At 37.5% G+C, this 26,421-nt stretch overlaps 1 protein-coding gene across 1 annotated transcript in view; it reads right to left on the reverse strand.

Annotated features, from left to right (window-relative positions):
• LOC134569139 (uncharacterized) overlaps positions 1–26,421 on the reverse strand; it is a 161,566-nt gene that overhangs the window by 115,831 nt on the left and 19,314 nt on the right. The window contains exons 6-23 of the mRNA XM_063428046.1: positions 24,950–25,001; positions 24,614–24,680; positions 18,026–18,284; positions 16,878–16,929; positions 16,696–16,762; positions 16,417–16,597; positions 15,289–15,340; positions 15,107–15,173; positions 14,828–15,008; positions 13,698–13,749; positions 13,515–13,581; positions 13,236–13,416; positions 12,094–12,145; positions 11,912–11,978; positions 11,633–11,813; positions 10,497–10,548; positions 10,334–10,400; positions 10,055–10,235 (exon numbers count right to left, since the gene is read on the reverse strand). Coding sequence (XP_063284116.1) covers positions 10,055–10,235; positions 10,334–10,400; positions 10,497–10,548; positions 11,633–11,813; positions 11,912–11,978; positions 12,094–12,145; positions 13,236–13,416; positions 13,515–13,581; positions 13,698–13,749; positions 14,828–15,008; positions 15,107–15,173; positions 15,289–15,340; positions 16,417–16,597; positions 16,696–16,762; positions 16,878–16,929; positions 18,026–18,284; positions 24,614–24,680; positions 24,950–25,001 — 1,878 coding nt within the window. The remainder of the gene's footprint in view (positions 1–10,054; positions 10,236–10,333; positions 10,401–10,496; positions 10,549–11,632; positions 11,814–11,911; positions 11,979–12,093; positions 12,146–13,235; positions 13,417–13,514; positions 13,582–13,697; positions 13,750–14,827; positions 15,009–15,106; positions 15,174–15,288; positions 15,341–16,416; positions 16,598–16,695; positions 16,763–16,877; positions 16,930–18,025; positions 18,285–24,613; positions 24,681–24,949; positions 25,002–26,421) is intronic.

Below are 26,421 nucleotides of genomic sequence, written 5' to 3' on the forward strand. Positions count from 1 at the left end.
CTTTTGGACTCCATTTAAATTGCTCCAGTCTGATAATGACTCCTTTACACATATTCTAATTTTAGAAAAGTCTGTTTTTCTAAAGTCTAAAACTTTTGTTTTTGTGTGGTGTGACTCAGTCACTGTTCTTATATTAAACCACACTGACTGATGATCACTGGATCCTAAACTTTCACCTACAGTAATATCTGATACCAAATCTCCATTTGTTAACACTAAATCTAGTATGGCCTCTTTACGAGTTGGCTCCTCAACGACTTGTTTTAGAGACAATCCCAGTAGGGAGTTTAGAATATGTATGCTCCTGGCACAAGTAGCTATTTTTGTTTTCCAATTCACATCAGGAAGATTAAAGTCACCCATGATGATAACTTCCCCCTTCATTGTCATTTTAGCTATTTCTTCAACTAGTAGATTATCTAACTCTTCAATTTGTCCTGGGGGCCTATAAATCACACCTACACGAGTTACTGTGTGATTACCAAATTCTAACGTAACCCAAACGGACTCTATGTTTGCCTCACTAACCTTTATTAGGCTATATTTTATGCTATCCTTTACATACAGGGCCACCCCTCCCCCTTCTTGCCTTCCCTGTCTTTTCTATATAAAGAGTACCTTCTATATAAAGAGTGTATGTCTCTGTGTGTGTATATGTTAGTGTGTATATATCAGTGTGTTTCTGTTTGTTAATATGTATGTATATCTGTCTAAGTATGTATGTGGCAGTGCATGTGTAGACATCCCAGCAATCAAACACCAACACAACACAGCACACACCTCTGCAAACACAAACATGACATACAAAGACGCCCCTGAACTCCAACTCCAAAATTACACCCAAACACTCAAACACCAATACTACACACAAATATACATCCACATTTAAAATCCAACACTACATCCAAACACACCCCTGCACGCAAATGCAAACATTACATAAAACACATCCCTTTATTAAAATACTAAAATTATATACAAACACCAATTCTACATACAGAAGCACACCTGCTCCTAAGTACTACAATCTGATTACTATCTGTAGAAATTAGTGTGTATACATAGCAAATATATAGAAAACATTACACTCTGCTAATTGAAAGTTTATGCTACAGCGAAACATTTTTTTGGGGGGGGGGGTTCCATGATGTTGAAACACTTTGTCAAAGGGTTCCACTGGAAAAATTAATTGGGAACCCCTGCCCTAAATAAATTAACATGCACAACCATTTCCTGGTTCATTTCTTTTATAAATAAAGTTTAGGAATTTGTAACTCAAATTTGGACAAATGTGTGTGTCTGCTTGCACAGTGGGCAAGCATTTGCTTGGACCCGTCCCCTCCCCTCACACTCCCTGCAGTTGCGGAACTAAAATAGAGAGGGCCCTGTTGCAATACTTTTTTGGGGCTTTCCTATCGCAAGGATGGCTAAAACGTAGATCCCCATCTGTCATGCAACTCCAACAATGCTTTGACAGCTGGAGCTTTACCATTTTCCCATGCTTGCAGGGTTGTGTTTAGCACTATGCAGTGTTTGTGTGTAAGCATGTTTTTGTACGGAGTATGTTTGTATGAATGTAGGGGTTTGTTTGTATGTGGTGATTTTAATGCAAGCATGTATTTATGTGTATTGTTGTTTTTTGAATGCAAAGGTGTGTTTATATATATAATTTTAGTGTTTATTACAATGGTGTTTGTATGAAGTGTTGACATTTCAATGCAGGAGTTTGTGGCTGGGATATGTGAGCCCATTACTTCTGAGGCGGGCAGGAGGCCGGCTGGGGAATTGTCCTTAGTAAGGCCAGGGCTGGAATATGACGTCATATTCCAGCCCAGGCCTCACTAAGTGGCACGCAACGGAGCAGAACAGGGACATCACAGCTCCCTCACGGCATGCCTAGTATTCGTGCAGCCCGCCGCCTGCCTCCACAAACTCCAGTATGCCATCCGCATCCATAATCACAGCTCCCTCGCCACCTGGCAACAATAGGTGTAGCAAGCCGCCTGCCTCCACAACCCCCCATCATACGCGCCTCCTCCATAATCCCCCAGCATGGAGACTGTCTCCACAATTCCCCAGCGGGCCTCCTGCCCGCCTCCACGACCCTCCAGCAAACCACCCACCTGCACAATCCCCCAGCTGGTTGCCCACTGGACCCCACAGATATTTATACAAGCAATAGTGAATGTATGTCTGTCAGTTTGAGTGTATGTCTGTCATAGTGTGAGTGCATGGGTCTGTCTGTCATGGTGTGTGTGTTTGTCAGTCAGGATGTGTGTGTGTTTGTCATGGTGTCTGTGTGTGTCTGTCTGTGTCATGGTGTGTGTTTGTGTGTGTGTGTGTGCTATGGTGTGTGTGTGTGTCTGTCTGTCTGTGTCATTGTGTGTGTGTCATGGTATGTGTGTGTGTTCCTGTCTGTGTCACGGTGTCTGTCTGTGTCATTGTATGTGTGTGTGTGTTTCTGTCTGTATCATGGTGTCTGTCTGTGTCAAATGATGTCTGTGTCGTGTGTGTGTGTCTGTGTCATGGTATGTGTCTCTGTGTGTGTGCGTCTCTCTGTCTGTGTCATGTTATGTGTGTGTAATGATGTGTGTATTTAGGAGACAAGATCCCTTCCGTTCACAAAGGAATGGAGTTTTTACTCACTTTTTTCCCATAACGTGCTGGCCTCCCCTCGACTGGCCCTGCCTCTGTGTTTGAGATTATCAAGCTTGATGATCTCAGCCAATCCAATGTTTCCCATAGGATTGGCTGCAAAATGCTGCACCAATCAGCATCTCCTCATAAAGATGCATTGAATCAATGCATCTCTATGGGTAACATTCAGAGCCTCCACGTGGGGTGTGGATACGCTGAATGTAGGTGCTACACACTGTCACTAAGTAACTGTCACTAAAGGTGTCACTAGGAAGCAATGTAAATATTGCCTTTTCTCTGAAAAGGTAGTGTTTAAATTGAAAAGTCAGCAGGGACAGGCTATAGGCACCAGAACCACTCCATTAAGCTGTAGTGGTCCTGGTGACTATAAGAATTAAGGATTGTATTTCTGTCATTGAATATAAAGCTTTGTAAGTTTAAAGAATAACTGGCTGCTAGATTCAAAGCAAATTTGTCAAGCTCTGGTATTAAAGTATGAATGCATTGTTAGTGTTTGAATGCTGTGATGTATGCACATTTGCATATACACATGCAGATACACACACTTACTGCATGCAGAAAAAACACACATATACACAGAAACACATACTGACAACATGCAGATACACAGATCCACATACTGACAATATACAGATGCACACACGGACAATATAAAGATACACACACTGACAACATAGAGATACACACACTGACAACATACAGGTACACAGATACACACAATGACAACATACAGATACATAAATACAGACATACAACCCGACATGCAGATACACATACAGTACACACAGATACACACTGACAAACATGCAGATACAGAAATACAAACAATAATACAAATGTGCAGTGGCGCTAAAACCAATTGCAGCTAAAAGACCACTCAAGTGTGATGTCACTCCCACACTTAATATGTATGATAAATAAAATAGATCAAGGTGATTTGCGCACAAATTGGTATAAAACCTCACACACTATTGAGTAGGTATAAAGGAAATCAGGTCCCTCCAAGTGCTGTAGTTTTCTTGCACAGGTATTCAGGAACTAGTTGTGGTAAAATTAATTTTATATAACAAGTATAAATATATTGCACAACGTGTTTCGACCTTTCACCAGGTCTTCCTCAGGTGCATATGTAAAAACAATATACAGATTCCGTTTTATTTAACTAACTAAATTACTAAACTGTGACTCAGGTGCATTAATTACGTAAATTCTTTTTAAATATTATTAATCACAACTGGCACATCTTAAGTCAGCATAATGAAAGTTGTTTATTGGCCAAAAACTGAAATTTGGCTTTAGGGAAGCAAAAAATCTAAATCAAATTTTAACCTCTAGCTGTACAGAGAAGGAGAATAAAATGATTTTTTTTAACTGAATGATCAACTAACCAGAAAGTATTTTATCGCTGTGGAAATTGTAATGTGTGCAGAAATAGGAACACTATGAAGAAGGATAATAAAAGTTATCATAATGAATTGGTCACAAGTAACTAATAAGGAATATAACATTAAATCGCTAATTACTTGTCATTCTAATAATGTTACTTATTTATTGAAATGCAAGTGTGGCTAGAATTAGTGAGCACGTGAGGAATTTTAAAAATGGTTTTATTAATCACAGCGTATTGAAACACTTTTTAGAGGTGCATATTTCTAATCCTAAAGAACTTGAGTTTATGGCCATAGACAAAATTAATGGACATTGGAGAGGAGGGAACCTTTCCTGCAATTTGGGAAAACAGGAAATAAAATGGATATTTGAATTGCAGACACTGTTCCCTAAAGGATTGAATATTGATTTTGAAATAAACTCCATCCTTTGATATCTCCGAGTTTACCAATATCCTTTCCTTTTTAGTCCTTTTTATATTTTTTCCTTCTTTTGCTTTTTTCTTTTGTTTCCTTAAATCTTTTATCTATTTTTTTAGAGGTTTTAGGAATATTTTTAATATATTTTTAAAAACGTTTTAGGAATTTGCATTATGTTTAATTAATATGAATTTTTTATCATTGAATATGTCCTATCCCTATTATATTTTAGCTCTCTTCAGCATGTTAGAGTATGATATTTAATATATAAATGCATCATTTATTTTTTAATTCTTTACTCTCTTATATGTATCCATATGACTTCCTGATTTATGGATTCATCTGGCTTATATGAATTAAATCCTTATTGTGTTTTACCACCCGATTGAGTGAGACGAACTGTTTCGGAAGTACCCGTGCGGCCATCTTGATAATGGGCAATATATACTAAGCCGTCACAGAAAACACGTCACAAGAAATCGACGTGCAGCGGCAGGAAATACATCAGAGGAAACCAATGTGCCTCAATATTGGGGGTGGCACGGATGGAATAAAGACACAGGACGGCAGTGGGAGGAGGAAGAGGATAGAACTCTTCGGAAAGTCCAAAAAATCGGACCAAATATGGTAAGGGGGAGGCGGGGTTAGTTTGACATAATTAAAGGGACACTATAGTCACCAGAACAACTACAGCTTATTGAATTTGTTCTGGTGAGTAGAATCATTACCTTCAGGCTTTTTTGCCTGAGGTCTTTTCAGAGAAAATGCAGTGTTTACATTACAGCCTAGTGATAACTTCCTGGCCACTCCTTAGATAGCTGTTAGATATCCTTCCTGGGTCATGGCTGCCTAAAATGCATTCAAACATTCAGTGTCTCCACCCTCTGCATACAGACACTGAACTTTCCTCATAGAGATTCATTGATTCAATTTATCTCTATGAGGAGATGTTGGTTGGCCAGGGCTGTGTTTGAATCATGCTGGCTTTGCCCCTGATCTGCCTCCTTGTCAGTCTTAGTCAATCCTATGGGGAAGCACTGTGATTGGATCAGGCTACCACTTCTGATGATGCCAGCAGACTGCTTGTTTTTCTGAGGCAGACAGGGCAGAGCCAGCTGCTTTAGGCTCTAATACAGTAAGATTTGTATTATATTTATGGAGGCGTGAGGGGCCCAGGGGGCTTAGATGGTGTTTTTAACACTATAGGATCAGGAATACATGTTTGTGTTCCTGACCCTATAGCGATCCTTTAATGCACCTGAGCCTGGGTTTGGTAATTTGGTAAGGTATATTAAACAGAATCTATATATTGTTTTTAAATATGCACCTGAGGCAGACCATTTGAAAGGTTGAAACGCGTTGTGCAATATATTTATACTTGTTAAATAAAATTCATTTTACCACAACTGGTTCCTGAGTACCTGTGCAAGAAAACTACAGCATTTGGAAGGACCTGATTTCTGTTATACCTACTCAGTATTGAGAAAACTCCTATACAGTCAGAGCCAACTTCTAAGTGGCTCTAAGACGTATGAGTGTTCCAAGTTACCGCGACTATTTCATATATACTAACAATCTGCACTATCATGTGTTTTTAGATTCTGCACTTTACAGGTTTTTCCTGTAATTTGGAATTGTAAGGTTTTATACCACTTTGGACACAGATATAAACACTGACAACATGCAGATACCCACTGAAAATATACATATACACACAATTACAACATGCAGATACACACACTTACAAATTCAACATGACACACATGCAGCTACAGATACACACAGATACAAACACACATGTAAATACACAGACACACAGATACACATACTAACTACCTACAGAGACACAGATATATAAACTGCTAACATACATATACACACACTGACACACAGACACATATACTAACAGACACATACACTGACATACTGATACACATACATATACACACACTGACAGACATATTGACACACATTCAGACACATAGACTGACAGACACACTGACACACAGAGAGATGCATAGATTGACAGACACACATATACACTGACAGACATACTGACACACACTGAAATAAACACAGAGACAGATATACTGACATACACACACACACACACAGACAGACACACTGACTGATATACTGGCACACCCAGAGACACACATACTGACACAAACAGACACACACTGACAGACATACTGACACACTTGCAAACTTTTAAAGCCACCCTTCAGTTTCCTACTTTTTGGGTGCAACAATGTGGCTTCCCTGGGGACCAGTGTGCTGGCTGAGACTGTTGGGCATTAGGGGCCGGCCCTCACTACCTACTCCTCTGTCCGGCACTGCTGCAGTCTCTCTGGGAGGAATTGACAGGCTGTCACTTCCTTTAATGCTACCAATAAGTAGGGGGCCCAGTCGTGCTGTTAAAGGGCCACTAGGCCCCTGCTGACAAATGCTCACTGGGTGGCATAAGTACATCACACCACCAGCACTGACAGGCCCATGGAACAACTAAACAAAATTCTTGTGGGAAGCTGCTTTGGGCCCCAAAGGAGTAACTGGGCCCAAAGCAGCTGCCCCATTTGCCTGAATTAAAGACGGCCATGGGTTAATATTTTGCATTAATATAGTGTTGTGGTTCGTGTGTAATGGAGGGGTTAATGTTTAGTCTCAATTCCAAATCTAGTGCTGCACACAGGAAAATAAATGGTCACTCCGGAGCATCGTGGAAGGGATCCGCAGTCCCTTAGAAAATCTTCAAAAATAAAAATCCAAAGGTATCACAGTATGGTGCAGTGTGTAGAAAATTTATTAGGATTAGAAGAACATAAGTATATACAATGTTTCAGCCTGAAAGCCTTAATCATACTTTGAGGGTTCATGTTAGTGTTAGTGTGTTGTAGGTGTTAGTGCATAGTATGGTAATAATGTTTACAGATAGCATACCGTATATACTCGAGTATAAGCCGAGTTTTTCAGCACATTTTTTGTGCTGAAAAACCCCAACTCGGCTTATACTCGAGTCAGAGTCTGTATTATGGCAATTTACATTGCCATAATACAGACTGGGGCTGTGGGGGCTGCAGAGAGATGTAACTTACCTTTCCTGCAGCTCCTGTCAGCTCTCTCCTCCTCCGCCGGTCCGTTCAGCTCTTCTGTCAGCTCACAGTGTAAATCTCGCGAGAGCCAATTTACACTGGGAGCTGACCGAGGTGCTGAACGGACCGGCGGAGGAGGAGAGAGCTGACAGGAGCTGCAGGAAAGGTAAGTAACATCTCTCTGCAGCCCCCACAGCCCCCTCCTACACAGTGCCCATCCACTGGACCACCAGGGAAGGAGAGCCCCCCTCCCTGGCCAGCTAGCAAGCAGGGAGGGGGGACGAAAAAATGTGTATATATATTAATAATAATAAAAAAAATAAAAATAAAAAAATAAAATAAAAATTATAATGAAATAAAAAATTATAATAAAATAATAATAATAAAAAAATGTAATAAAAATAAAATAAAAAAATAATTAAAAAATAAAAATGCCCACCCCCCCACCAAGGCTCTGCATCACACTCTGCATTACACACACTGCACTCATACACACACACACTGCATTCATACACACGCACTGCATTCATACACACACACTGCATTCATACACACACACAACACTCATACACACAGCATTATCATACACACACACTGCACTCATACACACAGCATTCATACACACACACACACAGCATTCATACACACACACTGAACTCATACACACACACACACTGCATTCATACACACACACTGCATTCATACACACACACTGCACTCATACACACAGCATTCTCATACACACACACTGCACTCATACACGCACTGCACTCATACACACACTGCACTCATACACACACTGCACTCATACACACACTGCACTCATACACAGCATTCTCATACACACACTGCACTCATACACAGCATTCTCATACACACACTGCACTCATACACAGCATTCTCATACACACACTGCACTCATACACAACATTCTCATACACACACACTGCACTCATACACACATCATTCTCATACACACACACTGCATTCATATACACACACTGCATTCATATACACACTGCACTCATATACACACTGCATTCTCATACACACACACTGCATTCTCATACACACACTGTAAATAAATATTCAATTAATATAATTTTTTAAGGATCTAATTTTATTTAGAAATTTACCAGCAGCTGCTGCATTTCCCACCCTAGTCTTATACTCGAGTCAATACGTTTTCCCAGTTTTTTGGGGTAAAATTAGGGGCCTCGGCTTATATTCGGGTCGGCTTATACTCGAGTATATACGGTAGTTTGTTTTTGTGTAATATAAGAGCTAATGTGTTATGTGTTTTGGTAGTGTTGGGATTTTGTGGAGGACTTTACTGTAAGGGCAGCCATGGGACTTTTATGTCGCGAGTTTGATGGATGATGCAGTCAGGAGTGTAATCATCACTAATCTCAGCACACCAAGTCAAGTATGTCCTGGTTTGTCCAAGACTGGGGACATCATAGTTCACGAAGGAGAATAATTGCAAAGATTACATCACAGTGAATTTAAAATGTACATAAAAATAGCCAAATTATAAACATTATTCTAGCCAATTCTGTTCTGAGTTTGGCTACTTTAGCCTTAAATTTGACATTCACTTTGAATTGACTTTGAATTCCCATCAATTCTCATTTTAGTGAATCAACCCTATTATTTTAGATAAAAGAGGCTATCCAGGGAATGGAGACCCCTAGTGAATCTGGATACTATAACATTATTTTTAGTGCTTGTATAAAAATTTGACAAATCGAAAAGAATAGCAGAATAAATTCCAAAACATAGTGAGACATTTATTAGAAATGTGCTTTTCTTTCTGTTTTAACCCCTTAAAGACCAAACTTCTGGAATAAAATGGAATCATGACATGTCACACATGTCATGTGTCCTTAAGGGGTTAAGCAGTTGTTATACACATTCATACTTCACATATTCACATTCCTGTAAATAACTACGTACGCCAATTTTATTTCCCCTTTATGCCTCATTTTGTCTTGAACAAAACTTATGTTGTATTTAATTACTGAAGTCAACCAAGTTTGGATACTTGTTCCTTTAGCTATTTTCCACATGTTCTAATTAATTGCCATGGGAGGAATAGTTTAAACTGGAGTTGTAAGTTCTTCTGGATAATAAGAAAAGGTTTCTATAGGAGGTCCAAGATGAGAAACTGCATGAATTTTCTGGTCTCTGTAAATCTTAAGCAAAAATCAATATCCCAAAGATATGCTGGAAATGAGTGACTTTCAGAAGCCATTACATTTTTAATTTTACTTTTTGTAAAATTATTATTTTTTTAATTGTATTTATTAAAAAATACAACAAACAACATGTAAATCTGTATATACCTGATCTTGTCTCTCCACCACTACTTCACTATTTTCTAAATATTTGGTGAATGCAGAATATTCAACTTTACACAAGGAAATAAAAGTCAATAATGATTACACATTTTTCATGTGCACTAACACAAGCTGTGACAGAATCCAAAGCTTTTACCTGCAGGTAACTTCTTGGTTGGTTCTGGGGCAAGTGGAGTCGGATCTACAGGTGGTGGTCTTACAACAAATGTCAATGGAGCTACACCTGAATCGTTTGTTCTTTTTATCTCCACTATCAGCCTTTCTCCATCTTCAGTCGGTATCCCTTCTTGGATTGCAGCTTTACAAATGGATGAATTCTAATTGGAGAAGTGAAATTTAACATTTGTATTTACATGAACATTCTAAACATTACATGGATATTCCTTAACTTGCTAGAACGTATCATCAAACTTACGATAGAGAAAATTTTTGAACCTTGGACATTTCCTGGCTGGTTTTTGCATCCTGGTGGACATATAACTCTATATAACAATGAAAACATTTATTATTTAAAGCAGATTATAAAGGGAGAATGCAATTTAATGCATATTATTGCTTGTAAAGGTTTATGCACTTACTCTGTAACTTCCTGGGCTAATTGTTGGGCAGTTGAATGGCACTGGATTTTAACTGTTGAAAAATGTTAAAACATCTGTTTGAAAAATTGGCAATCAACGTGTCACCAAAGAATATTTAAAGAAGAAAAATAATTTTTATTCCTTACTCTCAGGCGTTTTATAGAAAAACGCACACATAACATAAGTGATGAGTACTTGTTTTTTCATTGAAGAAAAATAGTATTTACGTGATGTCTTTCTGTGCCATATAATATTCTTGAGAAATGTGACCTAATCTATTTTGCCATTTTATTAAAAAAACAATGTTATGCTTATAACATGCAAAAAACACTGAATCTGATATAGACTTGTTTCAATAAAAAAATCATACAAAAATAGAATAGAACCTTGAAGATATGTCCAACAACAACCATGAGTGCTTTTAAAGTGGCAATACCATGGGTTTTCATGATATTTTTACCCTCAGTGTAATTATTCTGATGGAAACTATTACCCACATCATGGATGATTTTGGCAATGAACTTCGAGTCCATGATATCTTTAATGAGGAAGCTAGATTGAGTGCTATTTTTGACAAATCTAAAAAAATAGCAGAATACATTCTAAAACATAGTAAGACTTGTATTAGTGCTTTGTGTGTTTTTTTCTGTTTTCAGCAAGTGTTATACACATTCCTATCAAATCATTTATACACATTTCTGTAAATAACTAAGTACGCCAATTTAATTTCCCCTTTTTGTCTTATCTTGTCATGAACAAAATATATGTTTTGTTTCATTTCTAAAGTCAACCAAGTTTCTTTTGGGAGACTTCTTCCTTTTGCTATTCTCAACATGTCCTAATTAATCGCCTGCGTTAAATTGGGGCAATGTATTGTTTATCCACCATACACTTTTGTGAGTTCTTCTGGCAAAATAATAAAATGTTTCTATGGGAGGTTAAAGGTTAGAGGAGAGACTGTATAAATATTCTGGTCTCTGTAAATCTCAATGTCTCTGCAGTACTACTTCTTGACTATTTTCTAAATATTTGGTGATACAGAAGATTCAACTTTACACAAGAAAATAACAGTCAAGATTGATTACACATTTTTCCTGTGCACTAACACAAGCTGTGACAGAATCCAAAGCTTTTACCTGCAGGTAACTTCTTGGTTGGTTCTGGGGCAAGTGGAGTCACATCTACAGGTGGTGGTCTTACAATAAATGCCAATGGAGCTACACCTGAATCGTTTGTTCTTTTTATCTCCACTATCAGCCTTTCTCCATCATCAGTCGGTATCCCTTCTTGGATTGCAGCTTTACAAATGGATGAATTCTAATTGGAGAAGTGAAATTTAACATTTGTATTTACATGAACATTCTAAACATTACATGGATATTCCTTAACTTGCTAGAACGTATCATCAAACTTACGATAGAGTAAATTTTTGAACCTTGGACATTTCCTGGCTGGTTTTTGCATCCTGGTGGACATATAACTCTATATAACAATGAAAAAAATGTTTATTTAAAGCAGATTATAATTAAGAAACACATAAAGGGAGAATTCAATTTATTTCAAGCATATTATTGCTTGTAAAGGTTTATGTACTTACTCTGTAACTTCTTGGGCTAATTGTTGGGCAGTTGAATGGCACTGGATTTTAACTGTTGAAAAATGTTAAAACATCTGTTTGAAAAATTGGCAATCAACATGTCACCAAAGAATATTTGAAGAAGAAAAAACATAATTTTAATTCCTTACTCTCAGGCGTTTTATAGAAAAACGCACACATAACATAAGTGATGAGTACTTGTTTTTTTCATTGAAAAAAAATAGTATTTACGTGATGTCTTTCTGTGCCATGTAATATTCTTGAGAAATGTGACCTAATCTATTTTGCCATTTTATAAAAAAAAAACAATGTTATGCTTATAACATGCAAAAAACACTGAACCTGACATAGACTTGTTTCAATAAAAAAAACATACAAAAATAGAATAGAACCTTGAAGATATGTCCAACAACAACGATGAGTGCTTTTAAAGTGGCAATACCATGGGTTTTCATGATATTTTTACCCTCAGTGTAATTATTCTGATGGAAACTATTACCCACATCATGGATGATTTTGGCAATGAACTTCGAGTCCATTATATCTCCAATGAGGAAGCTAGTTTGAGTGCTATTTTTGACAAATCTAAAAGAATAGCAGAATACATTCTAAAACATAGTAAGACTTGTATTAGTGCTTTGTGGTTTTTTTTCTGTTTTCAGCAAGTGTTATACACATTCCTATCAAATCATTTATACAAATTTCTGTAAATAACTAAGTACGACAATTTAATTTCCCCTTTTTGTCTTATCTTGTCATGAACAAAATATATGTTTTGTTTCATTTCTAAAGTCAACCAAGTTTCTTTTGGGAGACTTCTTCCTTTTGCTATTCTCAACATGTCCAAATTAATCGCCTGCGTTAAATTGGGGCAATGTATTGTTTATCCACCATACACTTTTGTGAGTTCTTCTGGTAAAATAATAAAATGTTTCTATGGGAGGTTAAAGATTAGAGGAGAGACTGTATAAATATGCTGGTCTCTGTAAATCTCAATGTCTCTGCAGTACTACTTCTTGACTATTTTCTAAATATTTGGTGATACAGAAGATTCAACTTTACACAAGAAAATAACAGTCAAGATTGATTACACATTTTTCCTGTGCACTAACACAAGCTGTGACAGAATCCAAAGCTTTTACCTGCAGGTAACTTCTTGGTTGGTTCTGGGGCAAGTGGAGTCACATCTACAGGTGGTGGTCTTACAATAAATGCCAATGGAGCTACACCTGAATCGTTTGTTCTTTTTATCTCCACTATCAGCCTTTCTCCATCATCAGTCGGTATCCCTTCTTGGATTGCAGCTTTACAAATGGATGAATTCTAATTGGAGAAGTGAAATTTAACATTTGTATTTACATGAACATTCTAAACATTACATGGATATTCCTTAACTTGCTAGAACGTATCATCAAACTTACGATAGAGTAAATTTTTGAACCTTGGACATTTCCTGGTTGGTTTTTGCATCCTGGTGGACATATAACTCTATATAACAATGAAAAAAATGTTTTATTTAAAGCAGATTATAATTAAGAAACACATAAAGGGAGAATTCAATTTACTTCAAGCATATTATTGCTTGTAAAGGTTTATGTACTTACTCTGTAACTTCTTGGGCTAATTGTTGGGCAGTTGAATGGCACTGGATTTTAACTGTTGAAAAATGTTAAAACATCTGTTTGAAAAATTGGCAATCAATGTGTCACCAAAGAATATTTGAAGAAGAAAAAACATAATTTTAATTCCTTACTCTGAGGCGTTTTATAGAAAACGCACACATAACATAAGTGATGAGTACTCGTTTTTTTCATTGAAAAAAAATAGTATTTACGTGATGTCTTTCTGTGCCATGTAATATTCTTGAGAAATGTGACCTAATCTATTTTGCCATTTTATTAAAAAAACAATGTTATGCTTATAACATGCAAAAAACACTGAATCTGACATAGACTTGTTTCAATAAAAAAATCATACAAAAATATAATAGAACCTTGAAGATATGTCCAACAACAACCATGAGTGCTTTTAAAGTGGCAATACCATGGGTTTTCATGATATTTTTACCCTCAGTGTAATTATTCTGATGGAAACTATTACGCACATCATGGATGATTTTGGCAATGAACTTCGAGTCCATGATATCTTTAATGAGGAAGCTAGTTTGAGTGCTATTTTTGACAAATCTAAAAGAATAGCAGAATACATTCTAAAACATAGTAAGACTTGTATTAGTGCTTTGTGTTTTTTTCTGTTTTCAGCAAGTGTTATACACATTCCTATAAAATCATTTATACACATTTCTGTAAATAACTACGTAAGTACGCCAATTTAATTTCCACTTTTTTCTTATCTTGTCATGCACAAAATATATGTTTTGTTTCATTTCTAAAGTCAACCAAGTTTCTTTTGGGAGACTTGTTCCTTTTGCTATTCTCAACATGTCCTAATTAATCGCCTGCGTTAAATTGGGGCAATGTATTGTTTATCCACCATACACTTTTGTGAGTTCTTCTGGCAAAATAATAAAATGTTTCTATGGGAGGTTAAAGATTAGAGGAGAGACTGTATAAATATGCTGGTCTCAATGTCTCTGCAGTACTACTTCTTGACTATTTTCTAAATATTTGGTGATACAGAAGATTCAACTTTACACAAGAAAATAACAGTCAAGATTGATTACACATTTTTCCTGTGCACTAACAACAGCTGTGACAGAATCCAAAGCTTTTACCTGCAGGTAACTTCTTGGTTGGTTCTGGGGCAAGTGGAGTCGGATCTACAGGTGGTGGTCTTACAATAAATGCCAATGGAGCTACACCTGAATCATTTGTTCTTTTTATCTCCACTATCAGCCTTTCTCCATCATCAGTCGGTATCCCTTCTTGGATTGCAGCTTTACAAATGGATGAATTCTAATTGGAGAAGTGAAATTTAACATTTGTATTTACATGAACATTCTAAACATTACATGGATATTCCTTAACTTGCTAGAACGTATCATCAAACTTACGATAGAGTACATTTTTGAACCTTGGACATTTCCTGGTTGGTTTTTGCATCCTGGTGGACATATAACTCTATATAACAATGGAAACATTTATTATTTAAAGCAGATTATAATTAAGAAACACATAAAGGGAGAATGCAATTTACTGAATGCATAGTATTGCTTGTAAAGGTTTATGTACTTACTCTGTAACTTCTTGGGCTAATTGTTGGGCAGTTGAATGGCACTGGATTTTAACTGTTGAAAAAATGTTAAAACATCTGTTTGAAAAATTGGCAATCAACATGTCACCAAAGAATATTTAAAGAAAAAACATCATTTTAATTCCTTACTCTCAGGCGTTTTATAAAAAAACGCACACATAACATAAGTGATGAGTACTTGTTTTTTTCATTGAAAAAAAATAGTATTTACGTGATGACTTTCTGTGCCATATAATATTCTTGAGAAATGTGACCTAATCTATTTTGCCATTTTATTAAAAAAACAATGTTATGCTTATAACATGCAAAAAACACTGAATCTGACATAGACTTGTTTCAATAAAAAAAACATACAAAAATAGAATAGAACCTTGAAGATATGTCCAACAACAACCATGAGTGCTTTTAAAGTGGCAATACCATGGGTTTTCATGATATTTTTACCCTCAGTGTAATTATTCTGATGAAAACTACCACCCACATCATGGATGATTTTGGCAATGAACTTCGAGTCCATGATATCTCTAATGAGGAAGCTAGTTTGAGTGCTATTTTTGACAAATCTAAAAGAATAGCAGAATACATTCTAAAACATAGTAAGACTTGTATTAGTGATTTGTTTTTTTTCCGTTCTCAGCAAGTATTATACACATTCCTATCAAATCATTTATACACATTTCTGTAAATAACTACGTAAGTACGCCAATTTCATTTCCCCTTTTTTCTTATCTTGTCATGAACAAAATATATGTTTTGTTTCATTTCTAAAGCCAACCAAGTTTCTTTTGGGAGACTTCTTCCTTTTGCTATTCTCAACATGTCCTAATTAATCGCCTGGGTTAAATTGGGGCAATGTATTGTTTATCCACCATACACGGTTCTTCTGGTAAAATAATAAAATGTTTCTCTGGGAGGTTAAAGATTAGAGGAGAGACTGTATAAATATGTTGGTTTCTTTAAATCTCAATGTCTCTGCAGTACTACTTCACTGATTTCTAAATATTTGGTGATACAGAAGATTCAACTTTACACAAGAAAATAACAGTCAAGATTGATTACACATTTTTCATGTGCACTAACACAAGCTGTGACAGAATCCAAAGCTTTTACCTGCAGGTAACTTCTTGGTTGGTTCTGGGGCAAGTGGAGTCGGATCTACAGGTGGTGGTCTTACAATAAATGCCAATGGAGCTACACCTGAATCGTTTGTTCTTTTTATCTCCACTATCAGCCTTTCTCCATCATCAGTCGGTATCCCTTCTTGGATTGCAGCTTTACAAATGGATGAATTCTAATTGGAGAAGTGAAATTTAACATTTGTATTTACATGAACATGCTAAACATTACATGGATATTCCTTAACTTGCTAGAACGTATCATCAAACTTACGATAGAGTAAATTTTTGAACCTTGGACATTTCCTGGTTGGTTTTTGCATCCTGGTGGACATATAACTCTATATAACAATGAAAACATTTATTATTTAAAGCAGATTATAATTAAGAAACACATACAGGGAGAATGCAATTTACTCAATGCATAGTATTGCTTGTAAAGGTTTATGTACTTACTCTGTAACTTCTTGGGCTAATTGTTGGGCAGTTGAATGGCACTGGATTTTAACTGTTGAAAAATGTTAAAACATCTGTTAGAAACATTGGCAATCAAAGTGTCACCAAAGATTATGTTTTTAAAAATCCTTGTGATTCCTTACTCTCATGCATTTTATAGAAAAACGCACATATAACATAAGTGATGAGTTCTTGTTTTTTCATTGAAGAAATTGTATTTACATGATGTATTTCTGTGTCATATAATATTCTTGAGAAATGAGACTTAATATATTTTGCCATTTTATAAAAAAAATGTATGCTTATAACATGCAATAAAACACTGAATCTGACATAGACTTGTTTCAATTAAAAAAAATCATACAAAAATAGAATAGAACCTTGAAGATATGTCCAATAACAACCAAGAGTGGTTTTAAAGCGGCAATACCATGGGTTTTCATGATATTGTTACCCTCAGTGTGGAAACTACCACACACATCATGGATGTTTTTGGCAATGAACTTTGAGTCCATGATATCTACAATGAGGAAGCTACTTTGTGTGCTATTTTTAAAATCCATGTAATTTTTAATGGGCATTGTGATCAAAAAAACTCATACATTTCTTAATGCAAAATTCATAGATCTTTCTTACTTATCATATCAAGAGGCACCTATCTTTCACAGACATTGTAATTGCAAAAACCCAATTTTGTACGATAGGATGTAAATCTAACTGTCTCTTGCTTAGTTCTTACACTTTGTCAGCAACCATCTCTGTGCTTCTCCAAACTTTTTTTGGGGGGTTCCATGTCAACATTATAATTTTTTTAACCTCTGCACAATGTACAGGAAAATTAAGTTTAACATAGAGTGACATGATGATGACAGTGTGATTCCATTGCACGATAATATTTGTTACGTCACGTATGTAAAAAATACAGCCCAATATGAAAAGAATATTTGTTAATGTTTAGATTATGAATTGGTATGTGTAAATGTGGTCGAAAACAGCATAGTATACAAAATTAACTTTTATCTGCTAGGATTGGGTAGATACTAGTTTAGGATTTCAATCTATTCCAGGAGATCAACTTAAGTCTAGTGATAAAATAGCAACCCTTTCACTGACTTCAATTGCATCTAGTCTTTAGTAACATTACAGACCTGCTGGATTGGATTTTTTAGGTTCCTTAGATTTCTCTGGTTCATTATACTTTCCAGGAAATTTGGCAGGTTTCGTAGAGGGAGATGGTAATTTCTGGATTGCAAATGACTTAGGCCAGGATCCATGTTTAAAGGTTTTCACTCCATTCCTTGTTGATTCTTCATAGCTGTCTTTACCCGGTTTCTTCACCACCAATGCTTTCCCTCCTTTGTCATCCAAAACTCCTGCATGAATAGCAGCCCGACAAAGAGAAGAATCCTATTGGAAATTTACAAAATGCAAAGAACATTTACATATGTGTTATTTTAATAAAGTATTATCTTACTTTTATGTGAGAAAAAAAACTCAAATATCTTTTTTTTTTTTTAAATATACACTTTATATATTTTTTTAAAGGATCACTGTAGTGTCAGGAAAACAAACCCTTTTTCCTGACACTATGTCATCCTTGGGGGACCCTCACTCTGAGGGTCCCCCTCCTGTGGCACTGAAGGGGTTAAAACACCTTCAGCTACTTACCTTTATCCAGCGCCGGGCTCTCCCCCGCCAACGTCAGCTCCTGAGTGGAGCCGAATGCGCAAGAGCCGCAGGCGCATTCTAGCAGTCCACAGGAAAGCATTTCTTAATGCTTTCCTATGGACGTTCTGCATGCTGGATGCGAATTTCACATCCAGCATCGCAGAAGCACCTCTAGCGGCTGTCAGGAAGACAGCCACTAGAGCTTGGATTAACTCTGCTATGTAAACATAGGAGTTTCTCTGAAACTGCTATGTTTACATGTGAAAGGTTAAAACCTGAGGGACTTGGCACCCAGACCACTTCATTGAGCTGAAGTGGTATGGGTGACTATAGTGTCCCTTTAAGTCTGCCCTTTTGCAATAACAACGGGAAAGCAATTAAACCCCTCTATAACTTTGCATTATCTTATATACACTATTATAAAAAGAAGATAAGTCAAGCATATGTCCCGTGTTCCTACTCTCCTGTCTTGAAAAACAAGGGGTTAAATTAGACCCGTGAAGTCTCCTGGACTCCTAATTAAAAGAACACTATAGTGTTAGGAATACAACACTTATTGCTAACACAGTGATCTGCTTACAATTTAGGTAACTGCCCCTCAATGGAAAAGGTAATTTACTTACCTCTTTTGCCTCACCACAGTGCTCTCTCCGCAGCTGGCTCTGTCTCCTCTGCTGAGAGTAGCAATCTTGATGATTTTAGCCAATCCAATGCTTTCCTATAAGAAAGCATTGGGAGGCTAGTGCACATGTGTGAAAAAACGCCGCTCTGCACCAGTCAAATGGTCTCTATGAGACTTGGCTATTTCAGTGAAAATGCCTCTTGTGGCTATCAGTGTGACAGCCATTATAGGCATGATAGCCCTGTAATGTAAAAAAATGCCGTTCTAGCAGTACGCAATGTTTTCAGTTGCAGGGTTAAAATGATAGGGGATGAAGCGATCAGGGGGCCTATAGTGTCTCTTTAACCGAGAGACTCCCTTCTCGAGTTTTAACCTTTTGTGATTGAATTTACTTCTTACCTCTACTCCTGCCTTTAAAGGGATAGTATAGCCACCGAAACAACTTTAGCTTAATGAGGCAGTTTTGGGTGTATAGATCATACCACTGCAGTCCCACTGGTCATTTTTCTATGCCATTTAGGAGACAAATCACTTTGTATATGCATCCCTGGCACACTTCTCTGCAAGTAACATGCAAACCCTTCCTAAACTCCTTCTAATGAGACATCTAATGTTTAAACCTCCTTTATTGCACATTCTGTTCAATTTAGAATTGCTCTGTTAATAACATGCTAGAGCCTACAGGAGCTTCCTGTGTGTGATTAAAGTTCAATTGACTGATCTGGAAATAAAAACTTCTAAAACAAGTTAACATTTGAATGAAAATTGAACTTTTTTTGCAGGCTGTGTTTGTCACAGCAAGAGGTAGTGCTGCACGGACAGAAACATAGACAGAAAACAAAAGTGGTTTAAGTCCTAAATGGCACAGAATTGAGCAGTAAGACTGCAGTGGCATTAGCTATTCACCAAAAATGCTTCATTAAGCTAAAGTTGTTTAGATACCTATATTATATCTTTAAGTATTTTGTCATCATGGAAAGGTTAAGGACAACATCCAAGCCAGTGTAAGCATTTCTATGACTGCATGAACAAAGTGATTTAACAGCAAAAAAAAATGATCAGTGACACTATAGTTGCATCATCTATACACTAAAACCATTTAATTAAAGGGAAACTATAATGCCAGGAAAACAAATGGCCGCACTCGCGCTAGAACTGCCCCATAGGAAAGCATTATACAATGCTTTCCTATGGGATTTTGGGTGGCGCTCAATGTCATCATGCATAGTGTGAGGATATCCAGAGTCAGTTAGGCGAACAAAAATCGCCTAACAACCTGGAAGTCCCTTTAGTGGCTGTCTAGTAGATAGCCACCAAAGGTGGATGTGGCGAAAGGGACCTCGCCACTGTTTTTTGGAGGAGACTGATTGCCAGCCTCATGCCTTGGGACTATGGCCCCTGGGAGATTGGAAACTTTAAAAACAGCATTTGGGGCTTATGGACTTCTAGTGGACTGTGTATGGCCCTTGTTAAACTTAAACCCCATGGCTTTTTTTTTCTGTTCATGGGATCTGAGCGCTGTTCAGATATATTGAGCGCTCAGAGCCAAGCTATCTGAATGTGGGGGTTCTGTTCAGTATGATAGGAATTATGTATTTTTATGTGTTTTTACTGTTGTTGTAAATGGAGATATGCCAGGCGATCTGGAACCAGGTCACGGCCGAGCGAAACACAAGGATGGACCGAGAATTCTGGATGGCGAAAGATAGAGAGTATTCTCAGTGGAAGGAGTGTTACAGCAGCCGAGTAGAGGCTGCATCCGAGGAGGTTAGCCGTCTTCCCCTGAGGCGGCCATAGGAACCCGAGGTAGCGGACCTCATAGACTGGTCCTGGGAGGACCCCCAGCAGGCAGGTGGAGATGGGACCGAAGTCTCTCTACTGGCCCTACAGGGATGCTGGGCAGTCAGCCCAGATCCCCAACGGCAGTGCGAATCCCAGGGAACTGAAGGTGTCGTCCTTCCTCCCCAGCGGCAGTATGTTTCCCAGGGAGCTGAAGGTGTCGGCCTTCCTCCCCAGCGGCAGTGTGTACCCTTGGGAAAAGAGACAGTCGGTCTATCTCCCCAGCAGCAAGGCCACGTTATGGGAGTGGAGACAGTCGGTCTCTCTCCCAGCAGTCAGGTGTGTTACCGGGAGAGGAGACAGTCAGTCTCTCTCCCCAGCAGCAGGACAATTTATTGGCAGTGGAGACAGTCGGTCTCCTGCCCCAGCGGGCGCATGTGCTTTAGGGAGAGGAACATATCGCCCCCTCTCCCCAGCGGCAGCTTACCATGCAAAGGGGAGACACCAATCTTCCAGACGACGCAGATGGGACTGTGGTCTCTGTGCCCAACCTGCAGGGATGCTGGACAGCCTGTCCAAATCCCCAACTACCCTTACAGGGATACCAGGAGAAGGGGGTAAGTACTATTTCCCCTCCCAAGCCAAGGCCTAACCCAGCTGCCCCAGCAGCAGCGCTGACATCGGGGCAGAGCACAGCTGGCCTCTGTCCCTAAAGTAGAAGATATAGAATGTGGCGTATACTGCGCCCAAATATTATACGTACATACACCTCTACGAGGAAAAGTTGGTAAAATACCTCGGAATAATAAAACAGAAAAAAATAATAGTGCAATACAGTATATAACAGTGCAAATATTTGTGCTAGGTAACTGTAGGAAAAACACTCACATACGGTAGAGCTATATAAGAGCTCTACTTTTTTCAGCGTGGACGGTATAATCCCCGTCTAAGGATGTAAGGTGGTGAAGATGGTACTGGTCCTCCAAATGCACAATGGGGATAAAAAAGAAAGAGACGCTCTGATGGTGTAGTAAGTACTATAAAATCAGGGTAGTAAGATAAAGTAATGTACTTACAATTTGTAGAGCAAGACTTGCTCTAGTTATCACAGCATGGGTGGTACTATCCCCACCTAAGGATATGATGGCACCAGGTAGTTGAACAGGACATAAAGGAATAATAAATATAAAATAATAAAAAATAGATGTCTAAAAGTATAAAATAGACTATTTATTATAAAATATCACATATAAAAGTATAGGTACAAATGTCCAAAAATATAAGGGGGTCCCACTTGACGCGTTTCGCCTCTCCAGAGGCTTTATCAAAAGTGATACGCCACATTCTATATCTTCTGTTTCACCAATATACAAGGTTTGGGAATCCTTGTATTGTATACAGCAGCCCCCATTGTTATCTTACGGTATAGTGAGCGCCTATAAACCCTGTTTTTTCCTCTGTCCCTAAAGTACCCGTTTGTTTTGGGTGGGCTGTTCTTGTACTTTGTTATTGTGGGTGGGTTGTCCGACTAACTCGGGCATCGACTGACATAAGGTCAGGTACCTGGTTAGTCTACCCCCCAAAGGGGAGATATGTGGTGAAAGGGACCTCGCCACTGGTTTTTGGATGGGACTGATTGCCAGCCTCATGCCTTGGGACTATGGCCCCTGGGAGATTGGGAGATTGGGCACTTTAAAAACAGCATTTGGGGCTTATGGTTTTCTATTGGACTGTGTATGGCCCTTGTTAAAATTAAACCCCATGGCGATTGTATTCTGTTTGTGGGATCTGAGCACAGTTCGGATATATTGAGCGCTCAGATCCAAGCTATGAGGGGATCGGTTGAATGTGGGGGTTCTGTTCAGTATGATAGGAATTATGTATTTTTATGTGTTTTTACTGTTGTTGTAAATGGAGATATTTTCTGTATGCTGGAGATAATTGGCTTACCACACCCAAGGCATGCTTGCAGTTGGTCAAAAAGGGATTTCCAACTAACTTTTGAATCACTGGACCAATTTGTATGATTGTGACATATGTTTGTATTTGGAGTATACTGATTCTGAAAATGTAAATGTGATGTATACTTTTAAAGTTATGAATATTGTGTAAAATTGTGTATTTTCTTGCCTGTGATAGTTACATTAGCCCATTGTGTTCAGTAATTATATCACAGGCAGAGGGGAGGATTTTGTGTGTAATTGCTGGGAGTGTCTGAGTGTATTGTACATATTGATTGGTTGTCCTGCAAAACCCTGTGGGCAGTACTATGTGTGTAAAATGTGCATAAAAGCAGAGTGTTGGATTAAAGCTGCAGTTCTACTTCACCCTCAATTTGGAGTTCCGTCTCTTATTGGGGGAATCAGCTACAAGGGATTGCTATGCTCTGCATATTCCCTTGCTTTAATCACTCCTAAGCTCTTCTAAGAGCTTGTTCCTGCTTCACTCTAAAAGAAGAGAGGTTTGGCATGCGGTGGTTGTGGTGTCTGATAGAGTACTTGGAGCCCTCCGGAAGCGCTAGGAGCATCCCTCAACGGAGGTACCCAGTCAGGGTGCCAGGCGATCCGTTACAGTGGAGTTAACCCATAAAGGTAATAATTGCAGTTAATTAAAAACTGCAATAATTTCCTTTCCAGGGTTGAGGGACCTGGGAATATGCACCCAGACCACTTCAATGAGTAGTGTCTGTGCAAGCTAAAGATGTTATGGTGCTTAGAATTTTCTTAACCCAGGTTTTTGACTTAGGTGGTTTGTGGGCACTTTTAGTGCCAAAGTGACTGGACGAAAACTCTCACTGCCTATGCAGAAGTGGACTTGCCAATTTTGTTGACATTGAGATTCCAGACCAACTGTCCCCTAATTTTATTGAACCCTACATATGCTTTATAGATGAATAAAGGGGACCACTGTGCAAGATTCTCTTGAATACAAGAGTCTGGTTGAAACAGGATATGTAGGAACCTGCTCAGTTCATTTTATTATCTCAAAGCATCTACTCTGCAATATCGCTATCTGACTATTGTAACTGTGAGGATGATGAAGTATGTAGATCTTTATTGTTAGTTTGTTTTGTTGTACATAAACTCTTTAAGAAAAAGAAAGAAACGTTAAGGATGAGTAAAGTGAGAAAAGGTAGCTGCACTTTTACAGTTATTGCATTTTTAAATAAAATTGTTTTAAAAAAATACTATTTAGTAAATATACTCCCAATGAAAACATACATGCATATAATTATGATATTTGATTTCATTAGTTGCTGCCCATGCAAGCCTTCCCCTTCTAACTCCACCCAGACTTTCTGTAAATGTCCAATCATAGGCTTCCCAATGCAAGTCAATGAGACATTTTTGTAAGGGAAATATATACTCTTCACACATAAAGCCACCTAGAGTGTTTTAGGTGTTTGGAATATTCCTTTAATGATAAACTTTACTGGTGGATGGACTGATTATAGAAAAAAAAAAAAAAAAACAGATTCCTGTGACTATGATTTTTCTTTTAATTCTAATAGCATTAATATTATTGGCTTGTTTTTGTATTTCAGATTGTCAAATAATGCTTTGTGATGATCCTTCCTACCATATAGATAAATGCAATAACAGTCACAAGTAACTCAAATACATGGAAAAAATACATATATTTAGAATAAATCACAGAGATTCCTTACATCCGTGTAGACATTTTTTCCCCAAACATTGTCTCTCCTATTCTGACATCCTTCTGGGCATGTGATTCTAGAAAGAGAAAAATGATTGTATATACATTTTGTACATTTCAGTTTTATAGAACAAACTATGGGAGCGATACCTGAATGCAAACCAGGTGTTATTTTGGGTGCAAAAATGCTAAATATTTAGATACATTATATTGCTTTCCTTAATTAACCATTTTTGCAAAGACTAGCATCTGGTTTTGTCTTGTTAATTCTTCCCCCAAATTTGGTTCATACTTTTTTGTTCACTTCTATTGCCTAAATGTTAAAACAAAACAAAAACAAACTTACTCTGTACTTGGTTTATTTAGCTCAGATGCAGTCGTCGAACATGTTGCGTTAACTGCAAGTTAAAAAGGGCATATGTATTAAATCTATATTACAATAACATAATTTAGGCAGCAGATATAAGGTGCTTTTCATAGGTTTAAAAAAACATGCATATTCCCTTTTAGTTTACTCTTCCTGCTTGTTCACCCCTCTCCGTCCCACCTCCTCCCCCCCCCCCTTTTTTCCCATTCCTTAATTGTCTAGCTTATAGTTGAAGAAATATGAAGATGACAAACTTTGCCAATCTGAATATCTTTTTGTCGGGTGTGTTCCTATTGAGTCATATTCTGTGATACATGTCAATGCATATATGTATTGTTTGCACCATGAAAATTTACAATAAAAATTGAAATACTCCAAATATTAACAAAGTATTTAGCCAAGAATTCAGATTACTCTGGTTTCCAAGTATGTTATTTTTGCCCAGCATACAGGGGTTGTTACTATTACCTGATTTAATGGATTTATCTACCCTAGAATGATTAAATGTTGAGTCAAACCTGCCACCCCAAAGGATTGGATAGATTATAAGGATAATGCATTAGCCCACTAAGCTACCTCACTGGTCATAGCCTCTGAGCTATCTCATGCATATATGAAATCAATTTGAATTATTTTCATTCTGCTGTGCCATTGTTTTGATTTCAATCTAAAAATAACCCTTGATACATTTCTCTTCTATTGATAATAAAAAAGAGGAAAAAAAACACAAAAACCTAATTTTGCTGGATAGACAATTTCATTATACCCCCATTTATGTTTCAATGTGTGCAAAATTAGATTACTGCACCCAAACATTAACTAATAATACCAAATACTAAAATAGAAAATGAAATAGTAAGTGAAAGACAAAGAGAATAAGGCCAACCTAAAAAAAGTTGTTAGGTACATAAATTATAAAAAATTAAAGCGTAGGTACACGGATATCAATGATGGGTGTGTTAATAAATGAAGATCAGGAAACGTCAGACATTTTAAGATGTTAAATATGAAATGCAATCAATTGAGATACAGCAAAGAATCTACAGGAATTTGTTTTATTGTTTTTGCATATGAATTGGCCCCTGAGGATGTCCATAATTTGGAAGAAACTCGTCGGACCTTTTGCATTTTACACTTTACGAGTATTTTATTATTATTAATAAAATAATTCCTGAAACTCACCTGAAGTTCTAATCTACTTGTCCCTAGGTTGGGAAGCAGTCAGAAGTTGAGTTGACATCGGTCAGTCCTCCAGGGAGATCAGGGGAGGCACCCAGAATCGCTTTAAAACTATTCTATCCTGTCAGTGCATTCTTAGTAGCACAGTTTACACAGTTTAACTGTTTTACACTATATTATTATTATCTTTTTCAGTAGATTCACAGCTGTATCTTAATTATTTGCATTGTATATTGTCCATTTGAGGGGTCAGTCATCTGGGAAGCCTCCAA

This window comes from Pelobates fuscus, chromosome 7, assembly GCF_036172605.1.
Source record: "Pelobates fuscus isolate aPelFus1 chromosome 7, aPelFus1.pri, whole genome shotgun sequence".
Lineage (NCBI taxonomy): Eukaryota > Metazoa > Chordata > Amphibia > Anura > Pelobatidae > Pelobates > Pelobates fuscus.